The sequence below is a fragment of the Oncorhynchus kisutch genome, linkage group LG10 (assembly GCF_002021735.2).
Source record: "Oncorhynchus kisutch isolate 150728-3 linkage group LG10, Okis_V2, whole genome shotgun sequence".
Lineage (NCBI taxonomy): Eukaryota > Metazoa > Chordata > Actinopteri > Salmoniformes > Salmonidae > Oncorhynchus > Oncorhynchus kisutch.
Genome location: NC_034183.2, coordinates 61,666,259 through 61,683,490, shown reverse-complemented (window position 1 = coordinate 61,683,490; position 17,232 = coordinate 61,666,259). Strand labels below are relative to the sequence as shown.

The 17,232-nt window shown below is 43.6% G+C and overlaps 2 protein-coding genes across 3 annotated transcripts; one reads left to right on the top strand and one right to left on the bottom strand.

Annotated features, from left to right (window-relative positions):
* Nucleotides 1-1,546: 1,546 nt before the first annotated feature.
* Nucleotides 1,547-4,083, top strand: LOC109893511 (galactose-3-O-sulfotransferase 2-like). The gene is made up of 3 exons (XM_020486754.2): nucleotides 1,547-2,283; nucleotides 2,571-2,888; nucleotides 3,086-4,083. Exons 1-3 carry the CDS (start codon nucleotides 2,165-2,167, stop codon nucleotides 3,993-3,995), a joined length of 1,347 nt encoding a protein of 448 aa, XP_020342343.2. The 5' UTR covers nucleotides 1,547-2,164; the 3' UTR covers nucleotides 3,996-4,083.
* A 424-nt stretch (nucleotides 4,084-4,507) lies between these two features.
* LOC109891993 (cysteine protease ATG4D) lies at nucleotides 4,508-17,008 on the bottom strand. 2 transcript variants are annotated; one of them, XM_031834553.1, is made up of 11 exons: nucleotides 16,865-17,008; nucleotides 15,022-15,262; nucleotides 9,626-9,847; nucleotides 9,387-9,464; nucleotides 7,264-7,540; nucleotides 7,101-7,168; nucleotides 6,859-7,007; nucleotides 6,675-6,753; nucleotides 6,512-6,588; nucleotides 6,130-6,249; nucleotides 4,508-5,606 (listed from the first exon to the last, which is right to left on the bottom strand). In XM_031834553.1, exons 2-11 carry the CDS (start codon nucleotides 15,254-15,256, stop codon nucleotides 5,421-5,423), a joined length of 1,491 nt encoding a protein of 496 aa, XP_031690413.1. In that variant the 5' UTR covers nucleotides 15,257-15,262; nucleotides 16,865-17,008; the 3' UTR covers nucleotides 4,508-5,420. The 2 variants fall into 2 exon arrangements, with proteins under 2 accessions (XP_031690413.1, XP_031690414.1); XM_031834554.1 differs by having other exon boundaries at nucleotides 9,387-9,560; nucleotides 9,764-9,847; nucleotides 16,865-17,007.
* Between the last annotated feature and the right edge of the window lie 224 nt (nucleotides 17,009-17,232).

The following is a 17,232-nucleotide window of genomic DNA, read 5'->3' as shown; positions in this document are numbered from 1 at the left end:
ATTGCAATGTACAGCTGTATGTCATCCGCATAGCAGTGAAAGTTAACATTATGTTTTCGAATGGCATCCCCAAGAGGTCAAATATATAGTGAAAACAATAGTGGTCCTAAAACGGGAAACATTGAGGAACACCAACATTTACAGTTGATTTGTCAGAGGACAAACCATTCACAGAGACAAACTGATATCTTTCCGACAGATAAGATCTAAACCAGGCCAGAACTTGTCCATGTAGACCAATTTGGGTTTCCAATCTCTCCAAAAGAATGTGGTGATCGATGGTATCAAAAGCAGCACTAAGATCTAGGAGCACGAGGACAGATGCAAAGCCTCGGTCTGATGCCATTAAAAGGTCATTTACCACCTTCACAAGTACAGTCTCAGTGCCATGATGGGGTCTAAAACCAGACTGAAGCATTTCGTATACATTGTTTGTCTTCAGGAAGGCAGTGAGTTGCTGAACAACAGCCTTTTCTAACATTTTTGAGAGGAATGGAAGATTCGATATAGGCCGATAGTTTTTTATATTTTCTGGGTCAAGGTTTGGCTTTTTCAAGAGAGGCTTTATTACTGCCACTTTTAGTGAGTTTGGTACACATCCGGTGGATAGAGAGCCGTTTATTATGTTCAACATAGGAGGGCCAAGCACAGGAAGCAGCTCTTTCAGTAGTTTAGTTGGAATAGGGTCCAGTATGCAGCTTGAATGTTATGACCACACCTCATCAATATAAATATTATGGGGAGACCTATATTTTTGTCAACGCACATACTTGGATAATAATTACAAAACCAACGTCTCTAGTAATACCCGTCCGAATAGGGCTATAACATGTAAAAGAATAGGCTTATCAGCATCGAGTGCGCAGTATCATCGCATGGGATCTGTGAAGGCTGCACACAGCAGAAATATCACGGAAATATTATAGATTTTACTTCTTACATCACCTTCTATATTCAAACAAAATAGTCCTTTAATATGCAACTGGGGGGCATCATTCTCTTGCCAGTCCTCTGAAACGCAAATATAACCTTCCTAGTAGGACGCAATAATGAGGTGGAGCGTACGTGTGTGCATCCCTTTCAGCGTGTTTTTGGAGTTGAGCAAGATTCGACTCCAATCACAGGAGTCGGAGTCGACTCCAAAAATCCTGAAGTCGCGCACCACTGGAACCGCGTTCATCAGGACAAAACTTTTTAAATTGTTTTATTTAATTTAACCTTTATTTAACTAGGCAAGTCAGTTAATTAAGAACACATTCTTATTTACAATGACGGCCTACCAAAAGGTAAAGGCCTCCTGCGGGGCCCTGGGATTAAAAAATACAAAATAAATACAATATACATATAGGACAAAGCACACATCACAACAACAGAGACAACACAACACTACATAAAGGGAGACCTAAGATAACAAAATAGCAAGGCAGCAACACATGACAACACAACATGGTAGCAGCACAAAACATGGTACAAACATTATTGGGCACAGACAACAGCACAAAGGGCAGAGACTACAATACATCATACAAAGCAGCTACAACTGTCAGTAAGAGTGTCCATGATTGAGTTTTTCAATGAAGAGATTGAGATAAAACTGTCCAGTTTGAGTGTTTGTTGTAGCTTGTTCCAGTCAACATTTTGGCCAATGTTCAGATAGCTGTGTTTGTTCTGCATAATACATTTCTATCTCTTTAGGTGGTTTTACTGTTCTTTGTGTTGGGGAATTTTCTGTTCTTATTTATTTTCATTGTATCTAATTTATTGTATTTATTTATTTTCCTTAATGTCCTTGTCTCTCATCCAATTTAGCTTTTAGTATTTGGCATCCCTAATATACAAAACCAGTGATTGCTGCTCTTATCATGTGAATAAGGACTTTAGCCTTGTCATATTGCGGTTGCATCTTATGACTGTTTACAGCAGCAAAGCTTGAGAATAGACAGTCTCAAATCTTATATTAGCCAAAAACTCAATCACAACTTCTTGGCTGGAGAGTTGCTTGCTGCGTGACGTCTCACTGAGCCAGCTTAGAGGGTGAGGTCAGGTCTCAGTTTCTTTAAGCTCCGGAACCCAGTCTCACCTTCAAAGTCCCAGAGTCTCTTTACCATGCTAGGAGGGAAGAAGGTTCCAGAGGAAAGTGTTTCGGGTGGGCCACAGAAAGGAGATGACCCTCCGCTGGTTGTCCACCCAACTTTGGAGACACCGTGTGATGGGTCTCCTGCTGGCTTTGTGTGTCACCTTGTTACTCATGCTCCTGGCTACTCAGTCATTGCAGAATCCAAGGTAAGGGACAGTCTGTCTCTCTCTTTCTCCCCACACCATTATGCACTGTCTGTAGCTGTAGGTGGTGGTAAAACTAATAGATTTAACTCAGTGGTTATTGTGAATGTACCAGAGAAATTCTACATATACTTGTGTAAATGCGTTACGGATTAAAAAAGCTTTTACATACAGAATTGATTACCGAGGAGTTTTTTGTCATGGCATACAGCTAAGCTGCATAAGTCCTGTTGAGACTTTGTTTACCTAGACGTCTGATGAAATCCTCTGTCTCTTTCCTTTTTCGAAAGCCACTATGCTGGGCACAAGGGCCATAAGGTGGAGGAGAGGGGAGCACTTTCTGACAATGCTCTTCCAAACACCCCTGTCCCATCCCACACTGCCCCTAACAGGAGGAAGGCAGTTCAGACACCAAATCTGCAGCATCAAAGTGACCCCAATGGGTACACCTTTATGAAGACAAGGAGGAGCCCTCCACCTGTAGCTTTCCTCAAAACACACAAGACTGGAAGCAGCACTGTTCAGAATCTGATGTTCCGCCTTGGGGAGAAGGAGAACCTCACTTTCGCCTTCCCCTATTACGCATACCAGTTCAGCTACCCAGATAGGTATGGGCACGACTACTATCTCCTGTAAGATACGGTTACCTCTATTCATCTGATGAGTAGATATATTCTATTGCAATGTTCAGATTATCAAATTTACTGTCAGGTCTCTGGTACATTTGGAGCCCCTCCATTTGGTGGATATTAACTGCAGTTAACTTTCACTGCTTTAACGTGCTTAACCTTCCTTATGGCTCCAGGTTCCGAGCAGACTTTGTAGATGAGCTGCCACCGGGTTCCTCTCAGTTCGACATGCTCTGCAGCCACATGCGGCTGGACCTGGGACAGCTGAAACAGGTGATGCCCAGGAACACCATCTATATCACCCTGCTGCGTGATCCTCTACAGACCTTTGAGTCCATTTTCAGCTACTACACTTCCACTGTACCCGCCTTCACTCTAGCCAAAAAGGCAGCTGAGACAGCTAACAGGAAGTCCGCCCTCTCGGTCTTCCTGGAAGCCCCAGAGTCCTACTGGGACCCTACAGAACCTGGGAATGGCCTAGCCAGGAACCCTATGAGCTTTGACCTGGGCCTCAGCAGCCAAGAGTGGAACGCATCCTGGCCCATGGAGCTGACTCAGCTGGAGGAGGCCTTCCAGCTGGTGATGATCGCTGAGCACTTTGATGAGTCTCTGGTTCTCCTGGGGGCTCTGCTGCAGCTGGAGCCTGAGGAGTTGGCCTATGTGCACCTGAACGTCCGCGCCCCATCGGACATCACCCCGCTGGAGGACGACACCAAGGCCAGGCTCTGGGCCTGGAACAGTCTGGACGTGCTGCTCTACAACTTATTTCTGCAGGTGTTCTGGGAGAAAGCTGAGCAGTATGGCCTGGGGAGACTGAAAAGGGAGGTGGCCCTACTGAGGGCCTCCACACAGAGGCTCAGACAGAAGTGTGTGGCCAGAGAAGGAGTCCCCCCTGGTGAGCTGGAGGACCTGGTCAGGCCCTGGCAGACCGACACAGTCACCATCCTGGGATACAAGGTACGAGGGAACCTGACTCTGCAGGAAGAGGGGCTCTGTGTGCGACTAGTGCTGCCTGAGCTACAGTACCACTCTCACCTGTATTTCCAGCAGTATGGCCATGACATGAGGTCCATACCTACAGACTAATGTGCAGCACTTTCCCTTTTAGATACTACACCACTCAGAATTTCTGCTTTTGATGTACTTTTCCAATAAACCAAAAATACTAACATTGTTAGGTCTCTTTCCAAATGTATTTTTATTTTTTAAATGTGGACCTTCTTGTTAAAATACTATAACGACCTCAATTCAACTCCTAGCGACCTAATCAAGAGATGTTAGCCTGTTGGGGAAGCTAAAAGAGGCATAGTTACGCCACTTCCTGTCGGATTATGGCTGATCTTTTTACTAGAAGATCAAGGACATTATTTTAGCTATAATCGTAAAAATTCAGTAAAATGTTGGGATTTTTTGGGTGGGGAGAAACCCCTCTTCAGTTATCAAATGTATTTATAAAGCCCTTTTTACATCAGCAGGTCACAAAGTGCTATACAGAAACCCTACCTAAAACCCCAAATAACAAGCAATGTAGTAGCACTGTAGGGTATCCTTTAAACATATAATTCAAATTTGTATGGCCTAAACTAAAATCAGTCTGATGAAGTTGAGTGATTTTATTTATTTTTACTGAGCTTTTATTGAATGCATTGTGCCACTCATTTTCCATGTAAAAGAATATTCATTCCAAAAACAACAGGGCAAATGCAACCCCATATTGCCCAGAATGTGCCTTTTAATTGACTGATAGCAATTTAAAATTTTTACACTCTCCCCACTCAACCACAAAACCAACATCTCTAAGACAAATTGATTCCTTCACCGTTTCCATGTGCACATCACAAGGTCTAAGGAATCCAATTTCCTAATCCATTCACAGAGCAGACATCCTGTCACATGACGTCAAACAGCAGCTCAGAGTCTAATGCTGGACAAAGTAGTTCAACAAAAGGTTGTAGTGGAGAGGACTATGGGGTGAGCAGCCTATCTACACAATGATGAAATGGGGTCAGTTAGTGTCTTTCAGCCAGGCATAGAGTCACCCATGACTTCATGTAGAATAGTAAACAACCAAGTTGAAGGCAGGTTATTTAACGTAAGAACCTCAAAACCATACTAATATTAAAACCTTAAATTAAAAACAATTACACAAAAACCTTCATTTAAAAACATTGTTACATTCATAAAACAAATAATTAGCCCAAACAAATAAATACACAAGAATAGTGTCATTCTGTTCTATTCAGCAACACCTCACCCAGCCTGGTTATTGCCTGTGGAGGTTGGGGATAAAGGCGAATGCTGGAGCATGTGCCCCGTCAGTAGCTGCCACTGATAAAGCTCAGTTCAGTAACCGTGTGTATGAGTTGGTATGTGAATTATGTTCCCTGCTGGCCACATTCAGTCAGTCTGTTCACAGCACCCTTAGCAGAGTTGCCAACAACCGGATGTTCCGGTTTTCAGGGATACAGCTAATTCAACCTAGCTTAGAACTTTTATACCTGCTACGTTAGATCACAATAACACAAACTCATCCATGCTGTTGCTGTTATTGGTCCTTCGCAGCCTCGCCTTGTCCTTGGTCAGGATGTGGGTGATAGAGTTTGGGGGTGCATCGCTCTCATCCTCCTGCCCCCCATCCTGTCCCTGACCCTCTGCAATGGTGAAGATGGGGTACTTTTCTGTTGATGATGAGAGAGCCTGGGGAAGAGAGAGATGAACGAGAGAACCAACTCTAGGAGCTCTTATATTTCCCGTCATCTTGATTTAACCATTAACCAATGACTGTATTACAACATATTGTAAAAGCAATAATGTACTTGGCTCCTTGCAACTAAAACATCTGCATCAGTTATACAGCACACTCTTCATATATGTATATTTGATCTCAAGAGTAAACAACAGCATCTTGGACAGGGTTCAAATCCATAGCCAGCCTATTCCCCTGACATGGACACCACAAATAAAATCAAGTTGGTCACATTCACAGGATACAGGGTATAAACGGTACAGTGAAATGCTTACTTGCAAGCTTTCCTCAACAGTGCAATATCCATTTATAAAAAGAATACACAATAAGTAATACAAAGTAGTAACAAAACAATTCCAAACATTAAAATGGTTATGTTTGGAAATATATACACAAAAATAATATACAGTACAGCTTAGATAAATTATAAATAGTAGCAGCAATAGTGCCTGTGTGTGTGTGTGCCCCACATACCGTGCTAACAGCTGAGCACAGTAACTCAAATTCCTTCTGGCTCTTGGCATAAAAGCCTATAGTGCAGCTGGGATCCATGCGACTGAAGGAGATCTTCCTGGGACACTTACAGTGAAACGACTGCAGGGGGAGTGGAGAGGAGAAGGCCCCATTAAGGCGAGAGATGGTGGCGTCAGGGTAGCCCAGTTTCTAGACTGAGTTTTTATCACGAAAGCGTGGCCAACAGGCACAGACAGGTTGGTAAATAAGTGGCTTAGTGTTACACTGCTAGACCGAGATGCAATCTTGGCCTAGGACCTGGTCTAGTCATGGATATAGAATAACGTATAGGGTTTGCAAACAACACAAACAGCCAAAACAGGAAGAGAGCGCCTTCCATTACCTCTAAGGGGAAGTTATCATGTGTGATATCCACTGTGGACTGGCTGTAGTGGGGGTCCAAGCACAACAGCTGTTCGTCTAGCACAGGAGACATGCGCATGGTCAGAGTGAGGGTACAAGGACTGTAAAATTCCAGAATGACAACAGGAAGACCATACACCTACTTTGGTACCCAACGAAGAACAGAGAGTGCTTGGGTTTGCCACCAATGATTCCAATGCAGCATTCTAACCTCAGGAGATTCTATGGAAAGAAAAACAAGAATGGTTTACCAATCTCTCACTGTGTTCTGTGGTTGTCAGTGTCTGTGTGCATGTCTCTAGCATGTTACTCTGACTTGACACATACTTTGACACATTTGATGTAGGTGGGGTTGAGGACTTCTCCTCCCAGGCGCACAGGGACCAGGATGATGACAGACTTCCAGGCTGGACTGGGTCCTGTGGAGCCCTCAGATAGAGGTCTCTCACACTGCCTCACCACATCATCTATGTACACTATACAGGGACCACATAATGATACAACCTATTACTATGGTCTGATGGGCACCCTGCCAAATAGTGAGAATGAGATAACAAGGGAACACTCACCAGTACAGTCCTGTGCTACATACACTGTCAGATTGGACACCTCTGCTGATGCTGCGTCAACAGCCTTACTAAAACAAACAGACAGCCCACATCACTAAGGGAAGATGTATTGTATGGAATGCAGATGGCTGGGAGGGGGCAGGTTTAGCTTCTAAGTTCTCACCGAAGAATGTGTGCTACGATGGAGGGGCCATACCAGTCCCCTGCCTTCTTCCCTGAGCTTGTGCCCTGTTCCACCAGCTGATGCAGCCCGAACGGGGCGATGGGATGGTCCCCAAACCAGGACACCACCCGTCTGTGAGTAACTTCAGTCCGGCTCTCCAGGAAGGACACTATGCTCTTCCTCCTTCCCTTCTTAGTCACCTCTGGACCCAAGGAGCGAGACTCCTGTACCTCCATGTCATCTTTGGACACATGGTTGGCAGAGAGCCAGGTCCAGCCTGGCAACAAGAGAGAGACAAGGGACAAGGCTAAGTAGTGATAAACTGTAGTAGTGTGTTACTCAGGAGATACTTTGAGATGCTGCTGGAAACATGTACCTGTATGTATGTATGTATGTATGCATGCATGTATGTACCTGTATGTACAGTGCCTTGCGAAAGTATTCGGCCCCCTTGAACTTTGCGACCTTTTACCACATTTCAGGCTTCAAACATAAAGATATAAAACTGTATTTTTTTTGTGAAGAATCAACAACAAGTGGGACACAATCATGAAGTGGAACGACATTTATTGGATATCTCAAACTTTTATAACAAATCATAAACTGAAAAATTGGGCGTGCAAAATTATTCAGCCCCTTTACTTTCAGTGCAGCAAACTCTCTCCAGAAGTTCAGTGAGGATCTCTGAATGATCCAATGTTGACCTAAATGACTAATGATGATAAATACAATCCACCTGTGTGTAATCAAGTCTCCGTATAAATGCACCTGCACTGTGATAGTCTCAGAGGTCCGTTAAAAGCGCAGAGAGCATCATGAAGAACAAGGAACACACCAGGCAGGTCCGAGATACTGTTGTGAAGAAGTTTAAAGCCGGATTTGGATACAAAAAGATTTCCCAAGCTTTAAACATCCCAAGGAGCACTGTGCAAGCGATAATATTGAAATGGAAGGAGTATCAGACCACTGCAAATCTACCAAGACCTGGCCGTCCCTCTAAACTTTCAGCTCATACAAGGAGAAGACTGATCAGAGATGCAGCCAAGAGGCCCATGATCACTCTGGATGAACTGCAGAGATCTACAGCTGAGGTGGGAGACTCTGTCCATAGGACAACAATCAGTCGTATATTGCACAAATCTGGCCTTTATGGAAGAGTGGCAAGAAGAAAGCCATTTCTTAAAGATATCCATAAAAAGTGTTGTTTAAAGTTTGCCACAAGCCACCTGGGAGACACACCAAACATGTGGAAGAAGGTGCTCTGGTCAGATGAAAACAAAATTGAAGTTTTTGGCAACAATGCAAAACGTTATGTTTGGCGTAAAAGCAACACAGCTCATCACCCTGAACACACCATCCCCACTGTCAAACATGGTGGTGGCAGCATCATGGTTTGGGCCTGCTTTTCTTCAGCAGGGACAGGGAAGATGGTTAAAATTGATGGGAATATGGATGGAGCCAAATACAGGACCATTCTGGAAGAAAACCTGATGGAGTCTGCAAAAGACCTGAGACTGGGACGGAGATTTGTCTTCCAACAAGACAATGATCCAAAACATAAAGCAAAATCTACAATGGAATGGTTAAAAAATAAACATATCCAGGTGTTAGAATGGCCAAGTCAAAGTCCAGACCTGAATCCAATCGAGAATCTGTGGAAAGAACTGAAAACTGCTGTTCACAAATGCTCTCCATCCAACCTCACTGAGCTCGAGCTGTTTTGCAAGGAGGAATGGGAAAACTGATAGAGACATACCCCAAGTGACTTACAGCTGTAATCGCAGCAAAAGGTGGCGCTACAAAGTATTAACTTAAGGGGGCTGAATAATTTTGCACGCCCAATTTTTCAGTTTTTGATTTGTTAAAAAAGTTTGAAATATCCAATAAATGTCGTTCCACTTCATGATTGTGTCCCACTTGTTGTTGATTCTTCACAAAAAAATAGTTTTATATCTTTATGTTTGAAGCCTGAAATGTGGCAAAAGGTCGCAAAGTTCAAGGGGGCCGAATACTTTCGCAAGGCACTGTATGTATGTATGTATATATGTATGTATATATGTACATATGTATGTATGTATGTATGTATGTATGACCCACGTGCACAAGTGTGTTTTTTCTTTTACCTGGCGGCAGCAGGTGTAGCAGCAGCCCCTGTGCCAGGAGCATCTGTCCACTGCGCAGCATGCAGCCCCACCCACTGTCTGTGGTCAGAGAGGAACCATTCAGCTGTGGGAAGCCCCGCCTGTACGTCAGCCACAGCAGAGTGGCAAAGGCCCGGCGAAAGCACTCCCTCTCCACTGACAAAACAAAGGACAGACACTGTCCTTGAATATATACAATGTTCTCAAATCCAGTTACATACCAGTTAGGTGTGGGTCTTTAATTGAAGGTCCCCAAGAACACATTCTTAAATGGAAGAAGTTTGGAACAACCAAGACTCTTCCTAGAGCTGGCCTCCCGGCAAACTGAGCAGTTACCCAACCAACAGAACATCTCTCACCTCCATGACTGAGCAGATAAGACTGTCCAAGCATGGTCAGAGGAGAGGTCTTGCTGAAGCGGGCCTTTGACTTGAACGACCAGCCTGGATGGGCAAAGGAAAGCAAAATATAAAATGATAAACAATAACTTGCCCAAGCCTCCCCCATTTCTCCTTCACCCAAATCCAGATAGCTGATGTTCTGAAAGAGCTGCAAAATCTGGACCCCTACAAACCAGCCGGGATAGACGATCTGGACCCTCTAAGATTATCTGCTGAAATTGTTGCAACCCCTATTACTAGCCTGTTCAACCTCTCTTTCGTATCGTCTGAGATTTCCATAGATTGGAAAGCTGCCACGGTCATCCCCCTCTACAAAGGGGGATACACTCTAGACCCAAATTGCTACAGACCTATATCTATCCTAACATGCCTTTCTAAGGTCTTTGAAAGCCAAGTTAACAAACAGATTACCGACCATTTCTAATCCCACTTTATCTTCTTCGCTATGCAATCTGGTTTCAGAGCTGGTCATGGGTGCACCTCAGCCACACTCAAGGTCCTAAACGACATCATAACCGCCATCGATAAGAGACAATACTGTACAGCCGTATTCATCGACCTGGCTAAGGCTTTCGACTCTGTCAATCACAACATTCTTATTGGCAGACTCAACAGCCTTGGTTTCTCAAATTATTGCCTCGCCTGGTTCACCAACTACTTCTCTGATAGAGTTCAGTGTGTCAAATCAGAGGGCCTGTTGTCCGGATCTCTGGCAGTCTCTATGGGGGTGCCACAGGGTTCAATTCTCGGGCCGACTCTTCCCTGTATACATCAATGATGTTGCTCTTTCTGCTGGTGATTCTTTGATCCACCTCTTACGCAGACAACACCATTCTGTATACCTCTGGCCCTACTTTGGACACTGTGTTAACTAACTTCCAGACAAGCTTCAATGCCATACAACTCTCCTTCCGTGGCCTCCAACTGCTCTTGAATGCATGCACTTCAAACGATCGCTGCCCGCACCCGCCCAGCACCACTACTCTGGACGGTTCTGACTTAGAATATGTGGACAACTACAAATACCTAGATGTCTGTTTAAACTGTAAACTCTCCTTCCAGACTCACATTAAACCAAATCCAATCCAATCTAAATCTAGAATCAGCTTCCTATTTCGCAACAAAGCATCCTTCACTCATGCTGCCAAACATACCCTCGTAAAACTGACCATCCTACCGATACTCGATATTTACACAATAGCCTCCAACACTCTACTCAACAAATTGGATGCAGTCTATCACAGTGCCATCCATTTTGTCACCAAAGCCCCATATAGTACCCACCACTGCGACCTGTACGCTCTCGTTGGCTGGCCCTCGCTTCATACACGTCGCCAAACCCACTGGCTCCAGGTCATCTACAAGTCTCTGCTAGGTAAAGCCCTGCCTTATCTCAGCTCACTGGTCACCATAGCAGCACCCGCTCCAGCAGGTATATCTCACTGGTCACCCACAAAGCCAATTCTTCCTTTGGCCGTCTCTCCTTCCAGTTCTCTGCTGCCAATGACTGGAACGAACTGCAAAAATCACTAAAGCTGGAGACTCATATCTCCCTCACTAGCTTTAAGCACCAGCTGTCAGAGCAGCTCACATATCACTGCACTTGTATATAGCCCATCCAACTACCTCAGCCCCATACTGTATTTATTTATTTTAGAGGTCGACCGATTAAATCGGAATGGCCGGTAATTTTGGACAACATTTATTTTCTTTTTTCTACACCTTTATTTCATCTTTATTTAACCAGGCAAGTCAGTTAAGAAGACAATCTTATTTTCAATGACGGCCTAGGAACAGTGGGTTAACTGCCTTGTTCAGGGGCAGAACGACAGATTTTGTCAGCTCAGGGATTCAATCTTGCAACCTTACGGTTAACTAGTCCAACGCTCTAACCACCTGCCTCACGAGGAGCCCGCCTGTTACGCGAATGCAGTAAGAAGCCACGGTAAGTTGCTAGCTAGCATTAAACTTCATCATAATCACTAGTTATAACTACACATGGTTGATGATATTAGTTTATCTAGCGTGTCCTGCATTGCATATAATCGATGCAGTGACTGTCGTTGCTCCAACGTGTACCTAACCATAAACACCAATGCCTTTCTTAAAATCAATACACAGAAGTATATATTTTTAAACCTGCATATTTAGCTAAAAGAAATCCAGGTTAGCAGGCAATATTAAGCAGGTGAAATTGTGTCACTTCTCTTGCGTTCATTGCACGCAGTCAGGGTATATGCAACAGTTTGGGCCGCCTGGCTCATTCCGAACTAATTTGCCAGAATTTTACGTATTTATGACATAACGTTGAAGGTTGTGCAATGTAACAGGAATATTTAGACTGATGGATGCCACCCGTTAGATCAAATATGGAACGGTTCCTTATTTCACTGAAAGAATAAACATCTTGTTTTCGAGTTGATAGTTTCCGGATTCGATCATAATGAATTAATTAATTTCTGTGTGTTATTATGTTATAATTAAGTCTATGATTTGATAGAGCAAACTGACTGAGCGATAGGCACCAGCAGACTCATAAGCATGCATTCAAACAGCACTTTCGTGCATTTTGCCAGCAGCTCTGCTGTTTATGACTTCAAGCCTATCAACTCCTGAGATTAGGCTGGTGTAACGATGTGATGTGAAATGGCTAGCTAGTTAGCGGGGTGCGCGAGTAGTTGTTCCCCTTGCTCTGCAAGGGCCACGGCTTTTGTGGAGCAATGGGTAACGCTGCTACGAGGGTGGTTGTTGTCATTGTGTTCCTGGTTCAAGCCCAGGTAGGAGCGAGGAGAGGTACGGAAGCTATACTGTTACACTGGCAATACTAAAGTGCCTAAAAGAACATACAATAGTCAAAGGTATATGAAATACAAATGGAGAGAGATAAAAATATTCCTATAATAACTACAACCTAAAACTTCTTACCTGGGAATATTGAAGACTGGAACCACCAGAAAGGAACCACCAGCTTTCATATGTTCTCATTTTTTGAGCAAGGAACTTAAACGTTAGCTTTCTTACATGGCACATATTGCACTTTTACTTTCTTATCCAACACTTTGTTTTTGCATTATTTAAACCAAAATGAACATGCATCATTATTTATTTGAGGCTAAATTGATTTTATTGATGTACACTGCTCAAAAAAATAAAGGGAACACTTAAAACAACACAATGTAACTCCAAGTCAATCACACTTCTGTGAAATCAAACTGTCCACTTAGGAAGCAACACTGATTGACAATACATTTCACATGCTGTTGTGCAAATGGAATAGACAACAGGTGGAAATTATAGGCAATTAGCAAGACACCCCCAATAAAGGAGTGGTTCTGCAGGTGGTGACCACAGACCACTTCTCAGTTCCTATGCTTCCTGGCAGATGTTTTGGTCACATTTGAATGCTGGCGGTGCTTTCACTCTAGTGGTAGCATGAGATGGAATCTACAACCCACACAAGTGGCTCAGGTAGTGCAGCTCATCCAGGATGGCACATCAATGCGAGCTGTGGCAAGAAGGTTTGCTGTGTCTGTCAGCGTAGTGTCCAGAGCATGGAGGCGCTACCAGGAGACAGGCCAGTACATCAGGAGACGTGGAGGAGGCCGTAGGAGGGCAACAACCCAGCAGCAGGACCGCTACCGCCGCCTTTGTGCAAGGAGGAGCACTGCCAGAGCCCTGCAAAATGACCTCCAACAGGCCACAAATGTGCATGTGTCTGCTCAAACGGTCAGAAACAGACTCCATGAGGGTGGTATGAGGGCCCGACGTCCACAGGTGGGGGTTGTGCTTACAGCCCAACACCGTGCAGGACGTTTGGCATTTGCCAGAGAACACCAAGATTGGCAAATTCGCCACTGGCGCCCTGTGCTCTTCACAGATGAAAGCAGGTTCACACTGAGCACATGTGACAGACGTGACAGAGTCTGGAGACGCCGTGGAGAACGTTCTGCTGCCTGCAACATCCTCCAGCATGACCGGTTTGGCGGTGGGTCAGTCATGGTGTGGGGTGGCATTTCTTTGGGGGGGCAGCACAGCCCTCCATGTGCTCGCCAGAGGTAGCCTGACTGCCATTAGGTACGGAGATGAGATCCTCAGACCCCTTGTGAGACCATATGCTGGTGCGGTTGGCCTTGGGTTCCTCCTAATGCAAGACAATGCTAGACCTCATGTGGCTGGAGTGTGTCAGCAGTTCCTGCAAGAGGAAGGCATTGATGCTATGGACTGGCCCGCCCGTTCCCCAGACCTGAATCCAATTGAGCACATCTGGGACATCATGTCTCGCTCCATCCACCAACGCCACGTTGCACCACAGACTGTCCAGGAGTTGGCGGATGCTTTAGTCCAGGTCTGGGAGGAGATCCCTCAGGAGACCATCCGCCACCTCATCAGGAGCATGCCCAGGTGTTGTAGGGAGGTCATACAGGCACGTGGAGGCCACACACACTACTGTGCCTAATTTTGACTTGTTTTAAGGCCATTACATCAAAGTTGGATCAGCCTGTAGTGTGGTTTTCCACTTTAATTTTGAGTGTGACTCCAAATCTAGACCTCCATGGGTTGATAAATTTGATTTCCATTGATCATTTATGTGATTTTGTTGTCAGCACATTCAACTATGTAAAGAAAAAAGTATTTAATAAGAATTTCCATTCATTCAGATCTAGGATGTGTTATTTTAGTGTTCCCTTTATTTTTTTGAACAGTGTATTATATTAAGTTAAAATAAGTGTTCATTCAGTATTGTTGTAATTGTCATTATTACAAATATTTTTTTTTAAATAAATCAGCCGAATAATCGGTATCGGCATTGAAAAATCATAATCGGTCGAACTCTTATTTATCTTGCTCCTTTGCACACCCAGTATCTCTACTTGCACATTCATCTTCTGCAAATTCTACCATTCCAGTGTTTAATTGCTATATTGTAATTACTTTGCCACCATGGCCTATGTATTGCCTTACCTCCCTTATCCTTCCTCATTGTTACATGCTGTATATATACTTTTTCTACTGTATTATTGATTGATTGTTTGTATGTTTATTTATTCCATGTGTAACTCTGTGTTGTTGTATGTGTCTAACTGCTTTGCTTTATCTTGGCCAGGTCGCAGTTGCAAATGAGAACTTGTTCTCAACTGGCCTACCTGGTAAAATAAAGAAAATTAACCTTTAAAGTGACTGGTCACTTAGGTCAAAACGGTTTTAGGCACACATACCATATTTGACATTGTTCCATGCTGACACCAGCTTGGACTTGAGTCTGCCTCTCTCCTCAGGTTCCTCTGTGTCATCCTGGCTTCCATCAGAGCCCTGAGTTCCCAGAGACATGGTGGAAAGGTGGAACCAATCGTCTGGAGGGTCACCCTCAGGGCTCTGGCCCTCACAGGGAGAACTGGGGTTCATGACTACTTGGCTTGTCCAACTGTCTTGAGGTCGTTTCCTTATCGCCATATCAACCTGAGAGTGGACACAGCATTGAGTATTCAGCCAAGAAGAAACCTTGATTACCATCAGGGGCAAAGCTCAGATGTAAGCTGAGAGATATTGACTGCACAGATCATAGTAGTAGCTTATACTAAGTCTTCTCTCCAGGAAGTAGCTACAAACATAAGTTAAACTGCATGACATGTTAATAATTCCCCTCAGTGAGTTAGACTGAGGGCATGTGACAAGCTTGTGATGACAGTAAGAATTTCAGACATGTATGGTTCTTTCAAATAGATAGACTATAATAAATGTTGCTAGAAGATACCAACCCTACCGTTAGGCTTGTTTACACTAAGCTCCACTGGGGTCGAAACACAATCATGATTAAATTAAGACAATGGGGAGCCAGCGTGAGATATGGGTTGGAATATAAATCTCAATGTAGGGATGGGATATGTATTATTACTAACGTATGCTAGCTAGCAGTAACCACCTTAGCCATTTTCGAATGGAAGTGTCAGCCAATCAGCTCCTTTGTTGTTCAACGGACTTGCCATTCCATAAGGCTGCTGTGGTTATAATCCTGATTGCGTTCCGACCCCAGTGCAGCTCAGTTTAAACAATCGTTATGGTAGGGTTAGTATCTTCTGGCAAATAATTGTGGAGCAGCACTTTCTTTTCAGCAGACACTGAAAATGCAGTTACTCACACAGTAGAGCTCCATCTGCCTTCGCATGTAGCAAGTATCCAACTGTTTAATATACATTGAAAGATTTTATAGCTGGCTAGTCTACAGTGCATTCGAAAATTATTCAGACCCCTTGACTTTTTCCACATTGTTACGTTACAGCCTTATTCTAAACTGGATTAAATAGTCCCCCCCCCCCCCCCCCCCCCCCCCAAATCTAAACACAATACCCCATAACGACAAACCAAAAACAGGTTTAGACATTTTGGCAAATGTATATATACAGTGAGGCAAAAAGGTATTTAGTCAGCCACCAATTGTGCAAGTTCTCCCACTTAAAAAGATGAGAGAGGCCTGTAATTTTCATCATAGGTACACTTCAACTATGACAGACAAAATAGAGAAGAAAAAAATCCGGAAAATCACATTGAAGGATTTTTAATGAATTTATTTGCAAATTATGGTGGAAAATAAGTATTGCCCGGGCAATACACGTTGTGCTATAAATCAGCACCTGAATTGTTTAACATAAGTAATACAATTCGTGTTGACAACCAGCTAACATTACAGTGACACGACTAGGGTTGAGGTAACTACATGTCTCAACATTACATATGAATCGTCAACATTTTTTCCAACACAATGCCAATGGCAAGCACGTCGGCATTAATTTGTCACTGACGAGCTTCTTGCTGGCTGAATGTGTTCTAACGTTGCATTGTAAAAATATAGCTAACAAAAATATTGTATATTGCTTTCAAATCTTAAGCTAACTCAATGTTGGGAAACTTGCTAGTGAGTGAGCTAATAGCTCATTGAGAACGGGTTAACGATATCTAGCTAGCCAACGACGTCCATGTCTTTATTCTATTCTGTAAACAAGCTAACATTAGCTGTTCTTCTCTCCTGAGCTCTTTATAGTTGGTTATAATTTGTCCTCTTACCTTTATTTACATATGTCATCTTGTATGTTTCACTTACAAACTACTGTCAACGAAATAATCGTCTGAATTGGAGATGACTTTCAAGAACAAGTTATCCCATCATTAGCTAGCGGCCTGACTTCCTGTTTGTCTACTTGGCAATCGGTATCGTGATTGGTCAATAAATGACCAACGTTTCATTTACACCCATTGATTTACTCCCTCCACAGCGGCGTGTTCAGCATGACGCAACGTTTTGGAACGTTCATGTATATGCTACTTAAAACAAACATGACTCTCTGATGTATAGAATATAGAATTATGTATTGCTCTACTCCTGAAATGTCTGTCTGCATGTTTGGACAAAGTTTTGCTGAACGTGGCCCTGT